This window comes from Myotis daubentonii, chromosome 5, assembly GCF_963259705.1.
Source record: "Myotis daubentonii chromosome 5, mMyoDau2.1, whole genome shotgun sequence".
NCBI lineage: Eukaryota > Metazoa > Chordata > Mammalia > Chiroptera > Vespertilionidae > Myotis > Myotis daubentonii.
The window spans coordinates 34,666,292-34,688,306 of NC_081844.1; the positions used below are offsets into that span (position 1 = coordinate 34,666,292).

A 22,015-nucleotide genomic window follows, 5' to 3' on the forward strand; every position below is an offset into this window, starting at 1 on the left:
TCTCTGCACTTCCTGGACTTGTAAGTCTATTTCTTTCACCAGGTAGGGGAAGTTTTCTGTCATTATTTCTTCAAATAGGTTTTCAATATCTTGCCCTCTCTCTTCTTCTGGCACCCCTATAATTCGGATGTTGGTACGCTTGAAGTTGTCCCAGAGGCTCCTTACACTACCTTCATATTTTTGGAATCTTTTTTCTTTTTGCTTTTCCAGTTGGGTATTTTTTGTCTCTTCGTATTTCAAATCTTTGACTTGATTCTTGGGATCCTCTTGTCTGCTGTTGGATCTCTGTATATTATTCTTTATTTCAGTCAGTGTATGCTTAATTTCTAGTTGGTCTTTTTTCATATCCTCTAGGGTCTCACTAAATTTATCAGCGGTTTCCAGAAAATTCTTGAAAAACCTTATAACCGTGGTTTTGAACTCTATATCCAGTAGTTTGCTTTCCTCCATTTCTGTCGTTTGTGACTTGTTTCTTTGTCTCTGCATTTTTTATGCTTCCCTGTGTTGATAGAGTGGCTTTGTGTGCTAGGTGTCCTATAGGGCCCAGCGGCTCAGCCTCCCCAATTGCCTGAGGTGGACACTCTTAGTGCACCCCCTTGTGGGCTGTGTGCACAGTGTTGTTGTAGTTAAGCCTTGATTGCTGTAGGCATCACTGGGAGGAATTGACCTCCAGGCCAATTGGCTGTGAGAATCAGCTGTGTCTGCAGTGGGAGAACTTCTGTGCTGGAGACACCCTTATGGGGCAAGACTTGCTTCAGTGGGGCTTTGGTGCTCACTGAGTCGGCCCCCTGAGTGTGTCCCTTATGGATCTGAGGAGTTGTAATCTGGATGGTCCCACTCTGACCACTGGGTACACTGGCTCTTGGATTTAAGGAGGTGCTAATTTAGCCTCTTCCTGAGGCTACCCAGCAGGAGCTATGAAGAGATCTGCAGATTCTCCTTCCTTTTTTGGGGTTAGGAGGTGCCCAGATGAGGCCCAGCTGTGAAGCAATGCAAGCTGCTGTGGGGCCTTGGGCCTTCTCTTGGAAGTTCTGGGTCTGTCTGGCCCAGCTGCAGTTTGTTAGGTGATTTTCAAATTGCAAAGGTCCAGGGCATTCATATGCAAAAGCTGTGAAGAAGCTTTTTAGTTTGATGTAGTCCTATTTATTTTCTCCTTTGTTTCCCTTGCCCTCGGAGATGTACTGGTAAACATACTGCTACAAGAGATGTCTGGGATTTGCTGCCTATGGTTTCTTCTAAAATTTTTATGGTTTCAGGACTTACATTAAAGTCTTTTATCCATTTTGAGTTTATTCTTGTGTATGGTGTTTCTTTGTTTTTTTGTTTTTGTTTTTGTTTGCATGCACCTGTCCAATTTTCCTAACACCATTTATTAAAGAGACTGTCTTTACTCTATTGTATGCTCTTGCCTCCTTTGTCAAATATTGAGCATATGGCCATTATACTCGATGGCTTGGGTCAGTTTCTGGGGTCTCTGTTCCATTCCATTGGTCTATATGCCTGTTCTTGTGCCAATACCAGGCTGTTTTGATTACAATGGCTTTGTAGCACAATTTTATATTCCGTATTTTGATCCCTCTTACTTTGTTGTTCTTTCTCAAGATTGTGGTGGCTATTCGGAGTCTTTTTGGTTCCATATAAATTTTTGAAGTATTTGTTGTAGATTTGTGAAATATGCTATTGGTATGTTCATAAGGATTGTGTTGAACCTATAGATTGCTATAGATTTGGGTAGTTTGGACATTTTAATGATGTTAATTGTTCCAACCCATGAACACAGTATATTCTTCCATTTGTATCTTCCTGTATTTATTTTTTCAAGGTCCTGTAGTTTTCCAAATATAGGTCTTTTACCTCCTTGATTAAGTTTATTCCCAGGTATCTTATTAAAATTACTAGTAGCCCATTGGGAGATATAGTGCGAGCGCAGGCTGCCCACCGCTTCCATGGGAGCCGGCGGGAACCGCAGGGCGCTGCCGGGAGCTGTGCTGCTTCCACAGGAGCCGGGAGGGAGCTGCGCTGCTTCCATGGGAGGTGGGCCTGCCGTGTGCTCTCTGGCTGCCGGCCGGCCGGCCCCCTGCCCCTGTTCCTGTCCGCTCCAGGTCCGGGGGTTGGCACACCCCCTGTCTCTGTCTCCATCTCCGCTTCAGGCCTCACCTGAATGTGCAACCTCCTCCTATCTGGTCGTGACCTGTTAGGGCATCTGGGCCTAATTTGCATATATATATATATATATATATATAAATTTTTTTTACAGTGGTAAATAGCATTTTTTTAGCTTCTCTTTCTGAGGGTTAATTATTGGTGTATAAAAATGCCATCAATTTCTGGGTGTTAATTTTGCATGCTGCTACTTTGCAGAATTCATTTATTAAATCTAGTAGTTTTTTTGGTGGAGTCCATAGAGTTTTCTAAAATCCTCGAGATGGAACTAAGGTTAAGGGTTGACAGAACCTAGGCTAATGCCAGACTGGAGGAAGAAATGCGTAGCTGGTTTTTAACTTTGGCTTTTCAATTGGAATTGCTTTCTGAGAGTCTGAAGTGCAGACTCTACAAATCTCAAAACAAAACTGAAATTAACAAGGGAAATTGTGCCTTCAAGGCCAGCAACTCCCTAAAACCAGCCCTCATTAATACTTCTGGAGAGGTAGGAAGCCTTTATTTGCAAGTACTTTACAGAAATGGGGAGATTTAACTAGATATCATATCTACTTAAAAAGGGTAGGGAACCTTTTTTCTGTCAAGGGCCATTTGGATATTTACAACATCATTCACGGGCCATACACAATTATCAACCTAAAAATGAGCTGCTGGCCCTAGCTGGTTTGGCTCAGTGGATAGAGCGTCGACATGTGTACTGTGGGATCCCGGGTTCGATTCTGGTCAGGAGCTCATGCCCGGGTTGCGGGCTCGATCCCCAGTGGGAGGCATGCAGAAGGCAAGCGATCGATCACTCTCTCTCATCATTAATGTTTCTGTCTCTCTCTCCCTCTCCTTTCCTCTCTGAAATCAAAAAATATATATTTTTTTAAAAAATGAGCTGCTATATTTGGTCAAACATTTAATTAACTCACCCCTAATGACTTGGCAGGGCTAGACCAAATGATTTCATGAGCCTTATACAGCCTGTGGGCTAGACATTCCCCACCTTCCGAGTTAAGATGACTGAAATGCAGTTTTCTTTGGACGCCTAAATTAATTTTCTCACATGCAATATTAGAAAAATGCTGGCTCTAAAATTAAACTGAACGGCCCTGGCCAGTTTCTCAGTGGTTAGAGCTTTGGCCCATGGACAAAGGGTCGTGGGTTTGAATCCTGATTAAGGGGCAAATATTTCAGTTGCAAGTTCAATCCCCAGCCCTGGTCTGGCCCATTTGGGAGGTAACCAGTCAATGTGTCTCTCTCACATCGATGTTTCTCTCTCTCTTCCCTCTCCCTCTCTCCTCCTTCCCTTCAGATCTCTCTCTAAAGATCAATGGAAAAAATACCCTCAAGTGAGGACTAAAATAATAATAATAATAATAATAATAATAATAATAATTAAACGGAATGAATGGGAAACATATCTTGATTGGGAAATTAGAAACTTCTAGGAGGAGCATAGATAAATTCTTTTTTTTTTAAAAAAAAAAGGAAGAAAATAAATTAATAAGAAATTTTAGAAACTGTCTCTGAACTAAAAAAGGCTTCTGAAGCCAATACCCCATTCCTCCCCTTCTACAGCTCCTCCACTATACTTGCTCTCTGAGCTCCCTTGTCCTGACTTGCACTCCTTCTCCCTTTTTCCTTCCCCTTCTCTCTATATCTCCTCCACTACCACTCCCTATGGACCTAAGGCAGTGGTTCTCAACCTTCTGGCCCTTTAAATACAGTTCCTCATGTTGTGACCCAACCATAAAATTATTTTCATTGCTACTTCATAACTGTAATGTTGCTACTGTTATGAATCGTAATGTAAATATCTGATATGCAGGATGGTCTTAGGCGACCCCTGTGAAAGGATCGTTCGACTGCCAAAGAGGTCGCGACCCACAAGTTGAGAACCGCTGAGCCCTAAGGGAACAAAAATAGGAATTCAGACAAGGATAGCCCAAGGATCCTAGCAGCTCCCTTTGAAGAATAGCTGGTATCGGGCAGAGAGATACCAGAAATTGTTCCCCTATTTTCTCTGGGATCCTGATGGGTTCGCAAAGAAACCTGATTAAACTGTTAGAACATGTAACCCTGGCCATTCTAACCTATACTAGTTGATACACCTACCGGCTTCTGGGAGCAAAAGCCATAGAATTACTAAGTAAGGTTCACAGGAAAGCTCCTGCAGAGGCCTGTCCACCTTGAAGACCATCGGAAACTGACATGGGATTTAGAAAAACACACAAAAACAGAAGCAATCAGAGGGCTCCTCTGAGGACTATGACCAGGCATTTCCCCTTCTCTTTACTAAGAGTTTAGGAGAAATTAAAATTACTTTTAAAAAGCCCTTGAAATACTGGAGCTACTTTACCTGTTCCTGACCACACCTAACTAAGCCGGAGGAAAGCTTCTGTGCACTTCATAGGGAGATCTAATCATACCAACTGGGAAAATAATGATTTCAAAGCAAACCTCCCTCCACAAGAGGAACTGAGCGTTCATTACAGGATGTTCCAATGCAACGTCAGGCCTTTTCCAATCACCAATATCCTTTATGCACAAACTGGAATTAAGCCCAGTACAGAAGATTACTTTTAAAAAGCGGCTTACAATTCCATGCACAAGCCCCTGTAGTTCTCCTATCCTTCCAGTAAAGAAACCAAATGGGAAAAGGTGGAGATGCGTATGAGCTCTCAGAGCTATAAATAAGATAGTTATTCCCAGATATCCTGTGGTTCCAAATCCACATACCTTATTACCAGCCATTTCTGGAGACTGCCAATATTTTTTAGTAACAGATTTATGTAGTGCCTTTTTCAGTATTCCAGTAGAAAAAGATAGTTAATACCTCTTTGCTTTCACCTGGGAAGACTACAAGTTTACTTGAATAATAATGCCCCAGGGATGTACAAAGAGTGCTACTGCGGACGAAAGGGGCCACCTGCTAACCTGACAAGCTCATGGTAGTCTTGCAAATTCAGAGACCTAAAGTAGCCACAAAGGATGGTCTGAAATTAAACTTTAACTAAAAGAAGTTATGGTGGGAGTTACATCCTAGGCTGGTATCTACACTGACAAGGTCAACCTTTACCTTAACTGAGCCTGTCTTTTTGCACCTATAATAACATTAGAGGCCCGATGCATGAATTTGTGCACGAGGGGGGGGGGGTAGGTCCCTTGGGGTGGCCAGCGGGGATCGGGCCCCTGCTTGTGCCCCCAGTCTTGCATCCCCAGCTAGCACCCCAAGCCTCTCAGCCCCACCTGGTACCCTGCCATGGCCTGGCACTGCCCCCTTACCTGCTCCACCAACCGGCCTGCTGGGCGATCTACAACAACAGCCTTGACCTGGTGCCACCCATTCACCTGCTCCACCATCCCACCGTCATCCCGCACTCGTTGGGTCCCATTGGGGCTGGCAGCTCCTCCACTGCCACCCACTACCAGCACTGTGTAGCTGATGCCCGCCATGTTCCACACCGCCCCTGGTGGTCAGTGCACGTCATAGCGAGCAGTCGAACTCTTGGTCAAATGACAGCCCGAGGGGACAATTTGCATATTAGGCTTTTATAATATAGGACTAGAGGCCCGGTGCACAAAAATTTGTGCACTCGGAGGGAAGGGGGGGGTCCCTCAGCCTGGCCTGTGCCCTCTCGCAGTCTGGGACCCCTCGGGAGATAACGCCCTGCTGGCTTAGGCCTGCTCCCGGGTGGCAGATGGCAGGCCCAATCCCTAGGTGCAGACCCTGGTTGGGCTCAGAGCAGGGCCAATTGGAGAGCTGGGGTGCCACCCCCTGTCATGCACAGAGCAGGGCGGATTGGGAGATTGCGATGCCACCCTCAGTCACGCTCAGGGTACGGCCGATTGGGGAGTTGGGGCACACTCAAGGCAGGGTCGATGGGGAGGTTGTGGCGCCACCCCCTGTCACGCACAGAGCAGGGCCAATCCGGGGGTTGGGCGCTGCCCCCTGTCACGCACAGAGCAGGGCCCATCAGGGGGGTTGGGGCTCCTTACCCTGTCACGCACAGCGCAGGCTCGATCAGGGGGTTGGGGAGCTCCCCCCTGTCACGCACAGAGCAGGGCCCATCAGGGGGTTGGGGAGCTCCCCCCTGTCACGCACAGAGCAGGGCCCATCAGAAGGTTGAGGAGCTCCCCCCTGTCACTCACAGAATAAGGCCGATAGGGGAGTTGGGGCACCGCCCCCTGTCACACACAGAGCAGGGCGGATCATGGGGTTGGGGTGGTGCCCTCTATCACCCACAGAGCAGGTCCGATCAGGGGGTTGGGGCGCCGCCACTCTCACACTCAGGGCAGGGCCGATGGGGAGGTTATGGCTCTACCCTCTCACACACAGAGCAGGGCCGATCAGGGGGTTGGGGCCCCACACCCTGTCACACACAGAGCCGCAGGGCGATCAGGGGGTTGGGGAGCTCCCCCGTATCAGGCAAAGAGCAGGGCTGATCAGGAGGTTGGGGCGCCTTCCCCTGTCACGAACAGAGCAGGGCGGATAGGGAGGTTGTGGCCCCGCCCCCTGTCACACACAGAGCTGCAGGGCGATCAGGGGGTTTGGGCACTGCCCCCTGTCACACTGATCCCGGTGCCGGGAGGCCTCTCAGCTTAGCTGATCCCGGTGCTGGGAGGCCTCGCGGCTCCGCTGATCCCGGTGCTGGGAGGCATATTACCCTTTTACTATATAGGATAGAGGCCTGGTGCATGGGTGGGGCTGGCTGGTTTGCCCTGAAGCGTGTTCTGGTTCAGGGTGGGGGTCCCCACTGGGGTGCCTGGCCAGCCTGGGTGAGGGGATGATGGCTGTTTGCAGCTGGTCACACACCCTTCAGGGTGGGGGTCCCCACTGGGGTGCCTGGCCAGTCTGGGTGAGGGGCTGAGGGCTGTTTTCAGGCTGGGACTGAAGCTCCCAACTGCTCCTTTTTTTCTTTTTCTTTTTTATTCTGGGCCAGCTTTAGCTCTGGCTCCAGCTCTGAGACCTCTGCTGCTGAAAGCTGGTATCTGGTTTGTTTGGGTTCTATAATCGAAACACTGTTTCAACTCCAACTCTGAGATCCTGGCTGGCTGAAAGCAGGTTTCTGGGGTTTTGTTTAGCTTCTATATTTGTTACAATGTTTCAAACTGCAAGCTCAGAGGCTGGCAGGGCAGGCGGGGAACGTTGGAGTCCTCCGTCACTGAAGCAAGCAAGCCCCATGTTAGCTTGAAAATGCCTGGCTTCCGGCAGCCATCTTGGCTGGCAGTTAATTTGCATATCGCCCTGATTAGCCAATGGGAAGGGTAGCAGTCGTACGCTAATTACCATGTTTCTCTTTTATTAGATGGGATACCCTTGAAATGTCTGGGTATCTTGTAATTTCCCTTTTTTGGGTGCCAGGACAGATAACACAAATCATCATGTTAATTGTTCCGGCACCAACCTAAGTTATGTGTCTCTATCATTTTGCTTTTTATCTAATTCCAAGGGTTCCTCCCCACCCCCCACTTTGCTTTCTCCCACCTCTCTAATCTATCACCAGTGGATTTCATGTAACCCGCCTACGTCCCTTCCTTTGATTGCAATATATAAGTATAGATGTAACCTGCCATTCTCTGGAGCAATATCTCAGTTTGTCGAGGTTCTGCTTCCTGGCAATTGTCAACAGATTGGCTCAAATAAACTCACAAAAATTCTTTACAGGTTTGAATGGGTTTTTTTGTGTGTGTTTTTTTACGTTAACACTACCTATTGTCTTAGATACTAAAATCTAATTTAAATGATGTTAAATTTCCTAGAGCATCCACTCTCATCCAATGTGTGGATGATTTAGTTTTATGATCTAGAAAATTACTAGACTCCCCAAAGGACATAATTTACTTATTACAACAGCTAGCTATAAAGGGACATGGCTCTGACTCAGTCTATCTCAGGCAAAATACTTCAGTTATCTAATATCCAAAAATGGGCTGCTAATGAACCTTGAGGAACTGTATCTTGTCCTCTTCTGAAAACAAGAAATAGCTTAGAGGATTCCTGGGTTTGACTAAGTGTTGTCATAATTGGGTCCCAAATTTTTCATGAATGGCCCTGCCTCTGTATATCTTATTAAAATCAAATTGACCTGATCTAATTCAGTGGCACCCAGAAAATAAACAAGCTATATAATCTCTAAAGAATTATCTAAAACTTCCACTCTGGACACCTTAATTATAAACTTCTAACTTTTTATGCGTAGTGATTTCTTTCATTACTACGTATAAAAACTATAGCGATCATAGACCTACAGGCTATAATAGCAACTAGACTCAGTAGCCAAAGGGCTCCCTCCCTGCATGACAGCCATTTATGCTGTAGACATATTATGCAAACAAACAAACGCAAAAGATAGTCATGGGCTCTCCTTTATGTTCCACATTATGTTAAATCTCCACTGAATTCTCATCACATTTTACATTTCTGTTAGCCAACTGGCTCTGCCTTCTGCACCTAATCTCATTTAAGCTTCATGTAACAGTCTTACCCAGCAACTTTGCTACTTTCCTTGCAGGATAAAGACATCCACAATGGCATTTTGCTTACCAACCACCTTCTTATTCCTAGCAATGGTTTATAGGAAACTCCTTAATAATGCTGACTTAATTTGGTTTACAGATGGAAAACATAAGCAGGAATGTTACCAGGCTGGATATGCAATAACTCCTATGGTGGACATCATTAAAGGTTGTTATTTACCTGAATAAAATGTCCAACAAGCCTAATTATTCTAACTCAGGCTTATCCAGCGGCCAAAGATCAAATAGCCAATGTTTACACTGACAGTAGCTATGGAAAACAGGTTGCAAAATTGTTAGAGGCCATACAGAAATTAAAATAGTTGGCAATTATCAAAATTCCAGGACTTCTAAAGCTGCCACCATGAAAGCAAAAGGAAACTATTTAGCTGATGCCGCAGCTAGATCTGTTTTACCATTACAAAGGGAAATGGACGGAGGTTCCACATAACCAAGCTTTTATGGCTCTCAGAGGCAGCCCTAAACTTGTACTGTCTGGAAACTAGAAAAACGTACCCAGATGATGGAAAGAAACATTCCAATAATGGGTGAATGGATTTGCCAACATTTGGGTGGCAGCCTAATTGTTGAGGTAAAAAAACAAACAGAAACAACCTTAGCCATATCTGAGCAAATCCATTTAATTTATTTCAACTATTCCTTCCTAAATTAGTAAGTTTGATAAAAGTTATTGACTATCTAGGTATTTTGAAATAACATGAAAAACTGAGACGCTGACTGTTAGACCAGGCTTAAGTTGGCCTGCTTTGGCTTTGATTGAAGAAAGGCTGTAGAGTGGAATTGGTGCTGTTGATGAATGTCTTGTGCTTTATTGGAGGTGTGTTTCTTGAAAGTGAGTGTAATTGCCAACAGAGGAACCCATTTCTAAAGGTTACGCAATATGTTCATAAAAGTCAATCTAGGAAACACTGACTGCTTACTTTGCGGTTATCATTGGAAACTGAGGTTTCTAATAGTTAAAAACTCAAGTAAGTTGGAAAGAAATTACCGGTATATCCTATATGACAAAAGCCTAATATGCAAATAGTCCCCTTGATCAGGAGTTGGACGGGAGTTCGACTGTTCCCTATGATGTGCGCTGATCACCAGGGGGCGGTGCGGAACATGGCGTGCATCCAGGACACATGCTGCAGCCTCTCGCCAGCTACCTGGGGGTGGGGATGATGGGGATGGAGGTGTGGTAAAAATGCAGAGTGTCCTCCGAGCTCGCTCTCACTCCCTCTGTTACCCTCCCCAGGGACTCGAGGGCTCACACACTGGGGAAGCCCCCCACCCCCAACGCCCCCACGCTCAAGTGCCAGGCGCCCACCAGAAGCCCACCCTGTACCCGCACACGGCCGCTTCTGGGTGAGCCTGGCAGCAGCCGGGAAGAGTATAGGGTCTGATTGGGCTCCCCGTGGGTTTTCACAGGAGCCGGTTTGTGAGGCTGGCTGGCTGGGAGAGAGCGTGCTGCCTGCCCAGCTTCAGTGTGGCACCGCAACTCTGTGTGAGGATTTGGGTGCCGTGACTCAGGTGGCGGGGGGTGTGTGAGGGTCTGGGGGCCCAGGTACTGCCCAGGGCCCAGAGGTCAGCTGGGACCCGCCCTTCCACGCCAGACGCTCACACTTCGATCAAGCCAGGCCTAGGGACCACACCCATGGACGAATTTCCTGCGCTGGGCCTCTAGTAATTTTAATAAAGAAGATATAAAATAAAGAAATGCATTTTTAAGGGAAAAGGAAGAAAGTGAGTTATACTTGGATTACATATATAGGATTTATGTGATATGAGTGGTGCATTTTCTGCTTCCAAATGGCATAACTAGGAGATAATATTTTATTAGCCTAAAAAGATTAAAATGCTTATATAAATTAAGCAGGATTCTGTGGGCTGGACAAAGTACTTAATATTAAAACCAGTTTAAATTTAATGAATGTCTTTTAAAGTTAATACCACAAAACATGTGTTTGTTTTACTCAGGTTTTCAAGAAAGGCTTATGTTATGGTCTTTTGGTGAAGTCTGACAGCCTTTCAAATTTAAATTTTAAGAGCCTTTTTTTTAACCAAGAGATGACTTTGGGGTATTCCAATGGGGCCTGGAATACCTCAAGGATTTATTCTTTCTCCATATAAAAGAAAAGTTTTCAAACTAATTAGGCATACTTAATATGCTTGAAGTTATATGGGAAGTTTTGCCAAATAATAACTATGCTCTATATGTATACATATATTTTTTATTACAACAGATGTTCTGGAAATTTCAGCCTTCCCTAGGGAGGAACTTGCAAAAATTCAGAAGCATATTCAAACAGGGAGCTCTCAGGGGTAGCAAGAGTCAGGCAAGCCAAGAGTAATGGTTCCTTGTGGGGGCATCCCACAGTAGTACTCTGGGTGTTTGGGGTCCACACATTGGGAGTTTATGAATTGCTTCCAATGTTCAAGGCACACTTCTGATAAGCCAGGTATAGCGTTTTTAAAGTCTTGCATATTATTTCTTCTTTACATATTGAAATTGTGTATTGAATCTAAACAATATGGGCTTTATATTGTTCTTTTTGTTTTTTTGTAAATTCTCACCTGAGAATATTTTTCCATTAATTTTTAGAGAGAGTAGAAGGAAGGGGGAGAGACAGAAACAGAGAAACATCCATGTGAGAGAGACACATCAATTGGTTGCCTCCTGCATGTGAGCTTGCAACCAAAGTACATACCCTTGACCAAAATAGAACCCAGGACCCTTCCGTCTGCAGCCAACGGTCTATCCACTGAGCCAAACCAGCGAGGGCTTTCTAATGTTCTTTTATGTCATTTTACAGTGATTATTATTTACCAAGGGATTACTGCCTTGGAATGTTATATCTTACAGAAAAGCAAAGTTGTTTTTTTAATCAACCGTAATATCTAAGCATTGTGTGATCAAGTTCACCCCTTTGGTAAGCCTGTTTCCACATCTGCGAAAGTGAGGGTTGCTCTAGATTTCCCAACATCATTTGGCTTGGTGTGTTTGCAGACACCAGTCTTTTAGAAATCTTTATAAGAATAGCAGGTTAGCCCTACATGGTTTGGCTCAGTGGATAGAGCGTCGGCCTGCAGACTGAAGGGTCCCGGGTTCGATTCCAGTCGGGGGCATGCAGGGGGCAGCCGATCAATGATTCTCTCTCATCATTGATGTTTCTGTCTCTCTCTCCCTCTCCATTCCTCTCTGAAATCAATAAAAATATATATGAAAAAAAAGAATAGCAGGTTAAAAGGCCCTGTTGGTCTTTGGCATCACAAGAATCAAGAATTCCTTAGATGGAGCAGAACTCCCAAAGTTTCTACCCTACTCCTTGTTCTTGCCAGTAGTTTAGAATTTACTCTTCCTTGGGTGTTGCCAAGGTGATCTTTCTTTTTTTACCTTTTAAAAGAAATATGCTTTCCTTTCCTCTGGCTGTAGGAGTAACATATGTTCATAAGTAGGAAAACTGGAAAATACAAAAACATAGGCAAATGAAGGAAATCATTCATAATCCCACCTGGGATTAATAATCCCAGAGATATTTGGGGATATGTCTTCCAGACATTTTTCTACAAGTAGCTTTTTCCCCATTGTTGAGACCACATTGTATAAGTAGTTTGGCATTTTGGTGGGTCTGTTCTTTTCAGTTATTACACCTAACACATATTTTCCAATGTCACTGAAATATTATTCCGAAAGACAGGGTTAATGGTGCTGCGTACTAGTTTGCCATTTCCCGGTGATTGGGTTTTGAAGCTGTTTCTCTAGTTTGCTATTATCAGTAAAACTGCAGGGCACGGAACCTTTTTCTCTTCGAAACCTCAGGGCCGTTTCTAAGATCCACTCCATCGCACAGAATCAGGCGGGCAGCGGGCAGCTCCGCGAGTAATTCCTCTCGCTTCAGGAACAGCTTTCTGCCTACAGCAGGCAATGCTGGAGTCCTGGGAGAGGTTTAATTTCTTAACATTTGGGAAGACACTGTATCTACTTACACGTCCTGGTTTAGAGCCGGGTAATCGTTTTAACCACCTTCCGCGGGGCTCTCAAACGACAGCGCTCTGAACGGAGGGCTGGAGGGCTGGACATCCCGAAAGGCAACCTCTAGGCCGGATTCCCGCCCCCTACGGCGCCGGGTGCCCTTACCTGGGCAATGCCAACTCCTCCTCGGCGCGGCCGAGGCCGCTCGCGACCGATGGCAGCGCCAGGACCCCGTCCAAGTCGAACACGGCCGCATGCAGCGCCATGGCGGCCCGAGCCTCAGCCTCCCCTGGGACACTCGGCGCTGCAGAGAGTGTGGACGCGACTGGGCTGCGGACCGCGGGTTACTCCCAGATCCAGTGCCCCCTGGACCTTTGCCCCAGCCCCGCCCAGCGCCCTCCGCCCGCCCCGCCCCTGCCCTGGGATTGGCCAGGCCCTCTCATCCTTCGCCCCGCCCCCTGCCCCAGCCCCGCCCAGGAGCCCGTCTCCGCCCCACCTCTGCCCTGGGATTGGCCAGGCCCTCTCATCCTGCGCCCCGCCCCTGCCCCAGCCCCGCCCAGGCACCCCTCTCAGCCCTACCTCTGCCCTGGGATTGGTCAGCTCCTAGCCCCGCCGCCCTATGGCTCCGGGCACGCTTCCTGACCAGGTCCCGCAGGGGTCGCATCCCACTGAGGACTCCTTGCAGTACCCGCGCAGTCATGGACTCGGTTTCCACAGCTTCCAGGCACCGGAGCCGGGGCTAGAATTGCACTTCCGGATGAAACACCTGTTGCCTAAAATTAAAGCCCAAATTACCCCCGCGCTCCACAGTAGCTCCTTGAAAAGGGGGACTCAGATTCTGGAACGTGCGGACCGCTTAATGCGAACTTGGCAGAGTTTCACCCATCTGGGCAGCGCTAGAGAGAAGGGAGGCCTGAGGCAGAGCCTGGGCCACGCCCAGACGGTGTGTGTGTGTGTGTGTGTGTGTGTGTGTGTGTGTGCCCTTATAGGCACAGGGACCATCCCTCCTCCCCTGTCATCAGGGGATAATGTCATCATTATCTCTTCTACGGAATGGCATTCCCATACAAACCGTGATGGACTGAATGTGCCCCTCCCCACTCCCCTTTCTATGTTGAAGCCCTAATCCCAGTTGGGCTGATATTTGGAGATGGGCCATTTATTTACTACATTTACTGCATTTATTTCTCACAGTTCTGGAGTCTGGGAAGTCCAAGATCCCGGTGCTGGCCAGAAGGGTTTCGTTCTGAAGCCTCTTCTCTTCGCATGGACCAGGTATGTGGCCACCATTTCACTGTGGGCTCATATGACCTCTTGGTGAACCAACAGGCAAGACAGCAAGTTCTCCGGTGACTCTTCTTGTAAGAACACCAGTTCCCTCAGGAGGGATCTACCCGTAAGCCCTCACTTTACCCTACTTGCAAACACCCTCACCTGGAGGATTTAGCACACACCAGGTAAGCCAACTCCCTTCAATTCCCATCCCAACCACCCTCCGTGCAGGGTCAGGTCCCCACATGCCCAGAAAGCAGGTTCCAGGGACAAACTTGGGAGGAGACACAAACACACCCCAAAGTCCTCATTTATGTCCACGATCTGGTAAACATGCATGGAAATGGATTCTTAAGGTGTAGCCCAAGGGCAGAAAGTTGAAATGAGATCTGGTGACTGATAGGGATGTGCTTTTGAGAGATTTTGGTTTAGTCCACAAGTTTGAACAGCTGGTGGGGGGAAGGTGTATTAGTCAGGCTTCTCCAGGAGATAGATATATATGATGAGGTTTCTTTTAGGAATTGGCTCACATGGCTATAGAGGTTGAGAAGTTCCCTGATCTGCTGTCTGCAAGCTGGGGAGCCAGGAAAGACAGTGGAACCAGGAAAGACTCGCTCAGAGCCAAAGGCCTGAGAATTTGGGGTGGGAGCCAATGCCTTAAGCCTTGGTCTGAGACCAAAAGCCTGGGAAGCAGGAGCACTGGTGTCCAAAGGCAGAGAAAACAGAGGTTTCAGCCCAAGCAGAAGGAGTGAATTCATCCTGCCTGCACCAGTTTGCTTGCTCTATTCAGCCCCCCCACCCCAAATTGGATGGTGCCCACCTCACTGGCAAGGAAGTTCTTCTTTACTCAGTCTACTGATTCAAATGATAACCTCTTCCAGAGATACCCCCACAGACTCACCTAGAAAGAATGTGGTTTTTGTTTTCCCCCAGCTATCTGGGCATCCTTAAGACCAGTCAAGTTGACACGTAAAATGAACCATCACAGGGTGGTACTAACAGTCTGTTCCATTTGTGGTCTGTGCAAAATTGACAATAAGTACAGCAAAATGGAAGACTTGGGGAAGTAAAGGTGTTCTAAATGTATGACCTGCTACTTTCATCCTCATATGAGAGAACTTATGAGATACTCCCTTCTCCACGGCCTTGGAAAATACAACGGTGTGGGAAGACTATCACCTTGATTACGTACGGGGGCGGGGGGCAGGGGGCGTGGTATGGGAAGTGGTTTGGACAGAGATTTGAGTTAAGGTAACTTCTCAGTACACGATACATCTTCACCAGTCTTGGGAGGAAGAGCCAAGTGGGAGCCTCTATGATAAAATAATAAATAAAATCAATACCATGTTTTTGGGGAGTCACAAGGATTAGGAACACCCTCATGCTGGAGGCCAATTCCAGCAGGTCATAAATGCAAGAAGTTCATCAAAAGGTTGGTAGACCTTGAGCCTAGAGCAGCCGTGGGCAAACTATGGCCCGCTGGCCTGATCCGGCCCATTTGAAATGAATAAAACTAAAGAAAAAAAGACCATACCCTTTTATGTAATGATGTTTACTTTGAATTTATATTAGTTCACACAAACACTCCATCCATGCTTTTGTTCCAGCCCTCAGGTCCAGTTTAAGAACCCATTGTGGCCCTTGAGTCAAAAAGTTTGCCCACCCCTGGCCTAGAGTAAGGGCTGAAGATACATATTATTGCCTACTGGAATGGCCAAAAGCAATTCCCCCAAACCTGAATTTACATAAATGATTGCTTGCTGCCAGACAGCTGAGGGCATTTTAATCTACATGTTGTTGCCTCCTGCCATCCAAACAGCTGAATAGCTGAAGGCAGTCCCCACAAACTGACAATGCCTACTGCATACTAAACCTTACCTTTGATATGTATATCTACTTTGCTATAGGGCAAAATGTGAGAATAAAAAGAGCCCTGGGTCCGGAGATAAAGAGAAATTAGCTACTATAGCTAAGCTTCCTCTGGCTCCCCCATGGATTACAAATTTATATTATATTTCTAGTCTATTAATTTACACGTAGCACCTCATCCAGATTCCTGAACCCTTCCAGATGCTGGGAAAGACCCCTGGCATTACTCATAGACCAGAACGATGCAGAGATGGCAATTTTGGTTACCACCACTCTACCTAAGATGGAAGGGTCTTTGTAGAATGTCAGTGGATTGTTGTAAACTGAAGTCAGTGACTCCAGTGACAGATGCTGATCCCAATGTGATCCCTATTGCTGCCACCACCAAATGCCTACCTCCCCAGCAGCAGTGACAAACGCTGAGCTCCAGATAAGGTCCCTGAGGCTCAAATTATTCCTCTGGTGGCAAGCTGATTACATGGAACCCCTTCCATGATAGAGGGGGTAGCAACATGTCTTACCCTAATAATAGACAAACATGCAAATTGACCGTACCTTCGCTATGCCCAAGCCACACCCACCAACCAATCCAGAGATATGCACATTAACCCAACAAAGATGGGAGAGGACAGAGCCGGGATACTTGTGTTGCAGCCACAGCTACCATGCTAGCATCCCGGCTCTGGCCGCTCCAGGCCTATTGGAGATGCAGAAGTCAGGGGAGACAGAGAAGTCCGGCTCTAGCGCCTGAAGCTGGCTGTGGCCTGAGAGATGAAGAAGCCGCCTACCCCATGATCCCAGGCCTCAGCAGGCTGGAGAAGCTGCCTGCCCGTGATCCCAGGCCTTAGCAGGCTGGAGAAGCTGCCTGCCCGTGATCCCAGGCCGCAGCTGGCCGGAGAAGCCGCCTGCCCGTGATCCCAGGCCTCAGCAGGCCAGAGAAGCCGCCTGCCCATGATCCCAGGCCGCAGCTGGCCGGAGAAGCCGCCTGCCCGTGATCCCAGGCCTCAGCAGGCCGGAGAAGCCGCCTGCCCGTGATCCCAGGCCTCAGCAGGCCGGAGAAGCCGCCTGCCCGTGATCTCAGGCCGCAGCTGGCCGGAGAAGCTGCCCACACTGCATCACAGGGGACACGGAGAAGCTGCCCACCTGCGGTCCAGGCGCCAGCGCCTGAGGCTGGCTGCGGCCCAGGAGATGGACAAGCCACCCGCCCCGAGGTCCCAGGCTGCAGCCACCTGGAGAAGCTGCCAGCCCTGTGGTCCAGGGCACCAGCGTCTGTGGCCCGGGAAATAGGTTCCCCCTTCTCCTACTGCAGTCATTACTTCAGTATTCCCTTTCTGAATTTCTCTCCTGTGCCGCAACCCAACTCCACTTTTCATTGGAAGGATACGGAACAGAGCAGTGTCGAAAGCTTACATTTTTAAGCCAGTAAGGTTGGTACTTAAACATATAAATGGAAAACTAGAGTCCTTAAGGTAACAGAGACTACAAAGGGAGGGGGACATGGACAGGGCATGACGTATTATATCCAGCAATCCATATGGGGACTGAAAACTTTGCAGTGATGACAATTAGTGAAGATACGAATCAACTAACATAGTTGACAGGGACAATTCTTCCATCTTTGAAAATATCTACATCAAGTCTGTTTAAATAGATTTTCATCTGCATAATCTAACACATTCTGGCAAGACCACCACCACCAATGTGGTCAGTGTTGTGCTGATAAATGTTTAACAACTGACTCTCAATCAAAGAAAACAAAACTCTGATTTGTACTGTCGGCCAATTTCTGTGGCATAAATTCTCCATCCAAGGCTGATTTCAGCTGCTAATGTGATGCCACTAAGTGCAGAGCTGAGGAGAAACATGCAGTAATACACTATTATATTCTACCAGAAAGACCCAAAAGATATAAATAATGTCAAGAGTCAGAACAGTAAAGTGTAGTAAATAATTGAGGAGTGATGAATTTAGAGTATGTATTTCCTTTGGTTTTAATGTAATTTATTCACTTTTAAGATTACATAATTTAAATTTTAATAATGAACATGTTTAACAACCAGCTTACAAAATTCCTGAAAATTTGTGAGCCAGTAAGAGCAGGCTCTAGCACAATACTGAGTGGAGTGTAATGGTTAAATGCCAAGGCTCATGGATTTGAAATGAGACTCAGCCACTTTTGGGTTTTACTGGTCAAGTTACCTGATCTCTCTATACCTCAGTGTTCTCATCTGTGTCATTATAGTACCTACCGTATAGAGTTGTTGCAAAGAGAAAATGAAATCTGTGTATGACACAACACCGTACCTGAAAAAATAATTCACTCAATTTGTTATAAACTGTTACTGTCTCAAAACGTTGTTGACAAAATTACTCATGCTGAAAGAATGACATTTTATTGATGAGAAAAATGCCTTATTTTGCAATCTACATGGAGACAGTCAATTTTACTTCCTAGGCAGTAGATGGTAATCTACTACTAGAAACAGCAAGGGGAAAAATGACCTCAATCAACATGATTGAGGCAATGTATTATTAGCTGGATCGTAAAGCAGAGAGGTTGCCATACATTCTGGGACACATCTGCAGTAAGAGGCTTCATTTCAGGTATTAATTCTGATCAACTAAGCATCAGACGTAAGATGAATGGTGAGAAGGATTCTGAGGCTGCTTCTAGACTTAGCAGGAATAGAACTTTAATACATAAGCAACAGTTACTATGGCTAATGATGGCAAGAAAAAACACACCATGATCTAATCTAATAAAAGAGAAACATGCAAATCCCCAGGCTGCCAGACGGATGTCTGACTGCCGGGGAGCAGGCCTAAACCAGCAGGTGGTCATCCCCTGAGGGGTCCCAGACTGTGAGAGGGCACAGGCCGGGCTGAGGGACCCTCCTTGAGTGCACAAATTTTTGTGCACCGAGCCTCTAGTATGTGTATGTGTGTATATATATATATATATATATATATATATATATATATATATATATATATACTGAGTAGCCAGATTATTATGACCACCCCATCAGTACTTCATTGGGCACCTTTTGCCTTCAGTACTGCAGTGATTCTTCTTGGCATTGACTCCACGAGATGCTGAAAGGTGATGCCAGGAATCTGACACCAGGCCTGATGAATAGCACTGTCCAGTTCTGTGAGATTTGATGGTTGTGGAACCAGCTACCTGATGGCTCCTTTAACTTCGTCCCACAAATGCTCAATTGGATTGAGATCTGTTGATTGTGATGGGCCACCTAAGCAAGGTAAAGTCTCCCTCATGTTCTTGAAACCACTCCTGCACAATACGAGCACCGTGGCATGGCGCATTGTATTGTTGGAAGAAGCCATCTCCATTGGGATACGCCATCAAATAGGATGAACTTGGTCAGCAACGATATTTAGATATGTTGTGCTATTCAGATGTTGTTCCACATGAACTAAAGGGCCCAAATCATGGCAGGAAAACATGTCCCAAACCATAACACTGCCCCCACCAGCTTGAAGGGTTGTACTCTTGCATGTGGGGTGCACGCTTTCATGCTGTTTCCGCCAAATTCTCACTCTGCCATCTGCATGATGCAACTGGAAACATGATGCATCAGACCACATGCCTTTTTTCCAATGCTCGACTGTCCAATCCTTGTGTTCTTGTGCGAACTGGAGACGTTTTATCTTGGTAACTGCAGACAGCAAAGGTGTTCGAACAGGCCTTTGGCTTCCATATCCCATACGATGCAGTGTCTGGCTAATGTGCCTACAAACGTCAGGTGGTCATACTAATCTGGCCACTCAGTGTAGATGCCACACTTGGGCTGCTTCCACCTTTTGGCTGTGGTGAGTTATGCTGCTATGAATATGGGTGTGCAAATACCTCGCCGAGTCTCTGCTTTTAGTTCTCCTGGGGATATGCCCCAAAATGGAATTGCTAGGTCATGTGCTAATCCCATTTTTAATATTTTGAGGAACCACCATACTGTTTTTCATAGTGGCTGTACCAATTTATATCCCCACCCACAATGCAGCGGGTTTCAGTCTCTCTGCATCGTCACCCACACTTGGGATTTTGTGTGTGTGCTTTGTAACAGTCGCCCTAATGGGCATCTGGGCCTCTCACTGTGGTTTGATTTTCATTTCCCTGATACTTCGTGACGATGAGCATCTTTTCGTGTGCGTATTGGCCATTGTATATCTTCTTTGGGGAAATGTCTATTCAAGTTCCTTGCCCATTTCTGAATCAGGTTGTTTGGTTTTTGGTTGTTGAGTTGTAGGACTTCTTTATATATTGTGGATATTAATCCCTTATAAGATACATGATTTGCAAATATTTTCTCCCACACTTTTAATCAATGAAAAACTAGCTTCCATATTCAAAGGGTCATAGGTTAGGACCGAGCTTCTGCTTTTCATGCGGTTCCTCACTGTGTTCCATGATGTTAGTGCCAAGACGGAAGGGCAGGATGTGTCCGCATTGGGGGCCCTTGGGACTATTTGGCTTGTGTCACAATTTGGAAGACAGAAACAATTCTTGGTTCATGCAACTCAGTGTAGGAAAATCCCAGAGAGAGCCCAACACAGTGCTCCTCGTTGGCCTTTGAATGGATGAAGGGGTGGCATGGGGTCACTGCCTCCGTCACTTCTCCTGGATGCAGAGGGAGAGAGTGGAGAGCTGTGAGGCAGGGGCGAGCTTAGACGGAGCTGTGGGGGAGGAAGGAACGTTGCTCTGCTCTCTAGGCTCTCTCGGCTGGCCCAATAGTCAAATAGACATGAGGCAGGTTAGCAAGAGAAAATAACCAAGTTTAACATATGCACACGTAAGGGAACTCTGCACACATGAGACAGAGACCCCACACGCAGGAGAGGTTCCAAGACAGAAAGGGAACATGGGTGTATAAGACATCCCAAGCTAACGATGACCTTGGGGCTTCAGAGGGGAGGAAGGTCACTGAAGGACGATTAGAAGAGCAGATGATCACTAATTAGAGGTTTGCTCTGCCGTACAGATAGGTCATAAAACGTTATCTCTGATCATCTCTAACTCTAGGCAAAGCCCCTAATTCAAGTTCTTCTAGGTAGGTAAGAGGGGAGAGGCAGAAGTTTCTTTTGAGCCCACAGAGCTCAGAACAATCCACACACCACTCAGGCACATCTTGGGGTGACTCGTCCTGAACCCCCACAGTGCCCTCCCACTTTGTGTCATATGTTCAATGAACTTTATGCCCTATGTCAGGTTTCCTTTTATTTATTTTATCTTAGAGAGAGGAACATTGATTTGTTGTTCTACTTAGTTATGCATTCATTGGTTACTTCTTGTATGTACCCTGACCCTGACTGGGAGATCAAATCCACAACCTTGGCTTATGGGGACGGCGCTCTAACCCACTGAGCTACCCAGCCGGGGCTGGCCTCGTCTTTTTAGAATAGGTGCTGCTTCTGGAGAATGGATGGAGGGAGAAGCTGTAAAGACTACCTCTAACTTAATGATCTTTTACAACAATGAGGGCTGTTTCTGCCTCTATTTCTTTCTTTACTTTGTTAATTGGTGTTATTTCCTGCCCTCCCCATGCCCTTATAGGCAGCAGTGCTTTTGATAAACCTCACAATTTACTCCATAGGAAACACACTTTCAAGGTGACAATGTGCCAGGAGTGGAGCAAGAATGGGCATTGCCCAGAGAAGCTAGAACGAAGCGGACGGAGTCACTGATGAGGCTGACGGGTTAGGATGAGCACTTTTATTTCTGTGAGGCCCGGTTGCCTTGTGTTGGTGTACTAACTGCGTTTTCTTAGATCCCGTATTTGCCTGTTTGGCACCCATTACTCACAGAGCCAAGCGAACAGCGAAGGTTGTTTATGTCTCCCCTGTGACGCGGCTTTTATGGGCATACAAAAATTACATTACAAATCCTCCAACCAATCCTGATCAACATCCCCAACCACCTCCTTTGTCTCTCTCATACACACACACACACCAAACCAATATTTGCTCTGCACTAAATCACCCCAGGACCAGGTAAGGATCATCTTAATGCGCACAGCTTGCCACCATTATTCAAACTATCCATCCTAAGCGGCTTACCCTCTCCGTGTCTCTCCTACAGAAACTCTGATAAACACTCTGGGCCCTGCTCTCTTCTTTGCCCTTTCTGCCCTTGGCTGGCCCGGGGCTTCCCCATGTGAGCCTGGAGAGTGTACCGTGACTCCTGCTTCTAGGGACCGGTGACAACCATTTTTTCAT

General features: G+C 46.6%; 1 protein-coding gene across 3 annotated transcripts in view; it reads right to left on the reverse strand.

The window, feature by feature from the left end:
• Nucleotides 1-13,024, reverse strand: part of LOC132235327 (bifunctional epoxide hydrolase 2-like) — a 66,073-nt gene extending 53,049 nt beyond the window's left edge. For 2 of the 3 annotated variants that reach the window (XM_059697529.1, XM_059697527.1), the window contains exon 1: nucleotides 12,806-13,024. In XM_059697529.1, the coding sequence (XP_059553512.1) occupies nucleotides 12,806-12,906 (101 nt within the window). In that variant the 5' untranslated portion in view covers nucleotides 12,907-13,024. The remainder of the gene's footprint in view (nucleotides 1-12,805) is intronic. The other variant, XM_059697528.1, reaches the window with a different exon arrangement.
• Between the last annotated feature and the right edge of the window lie 8,991 nt (nucleotides 13,025-22,015).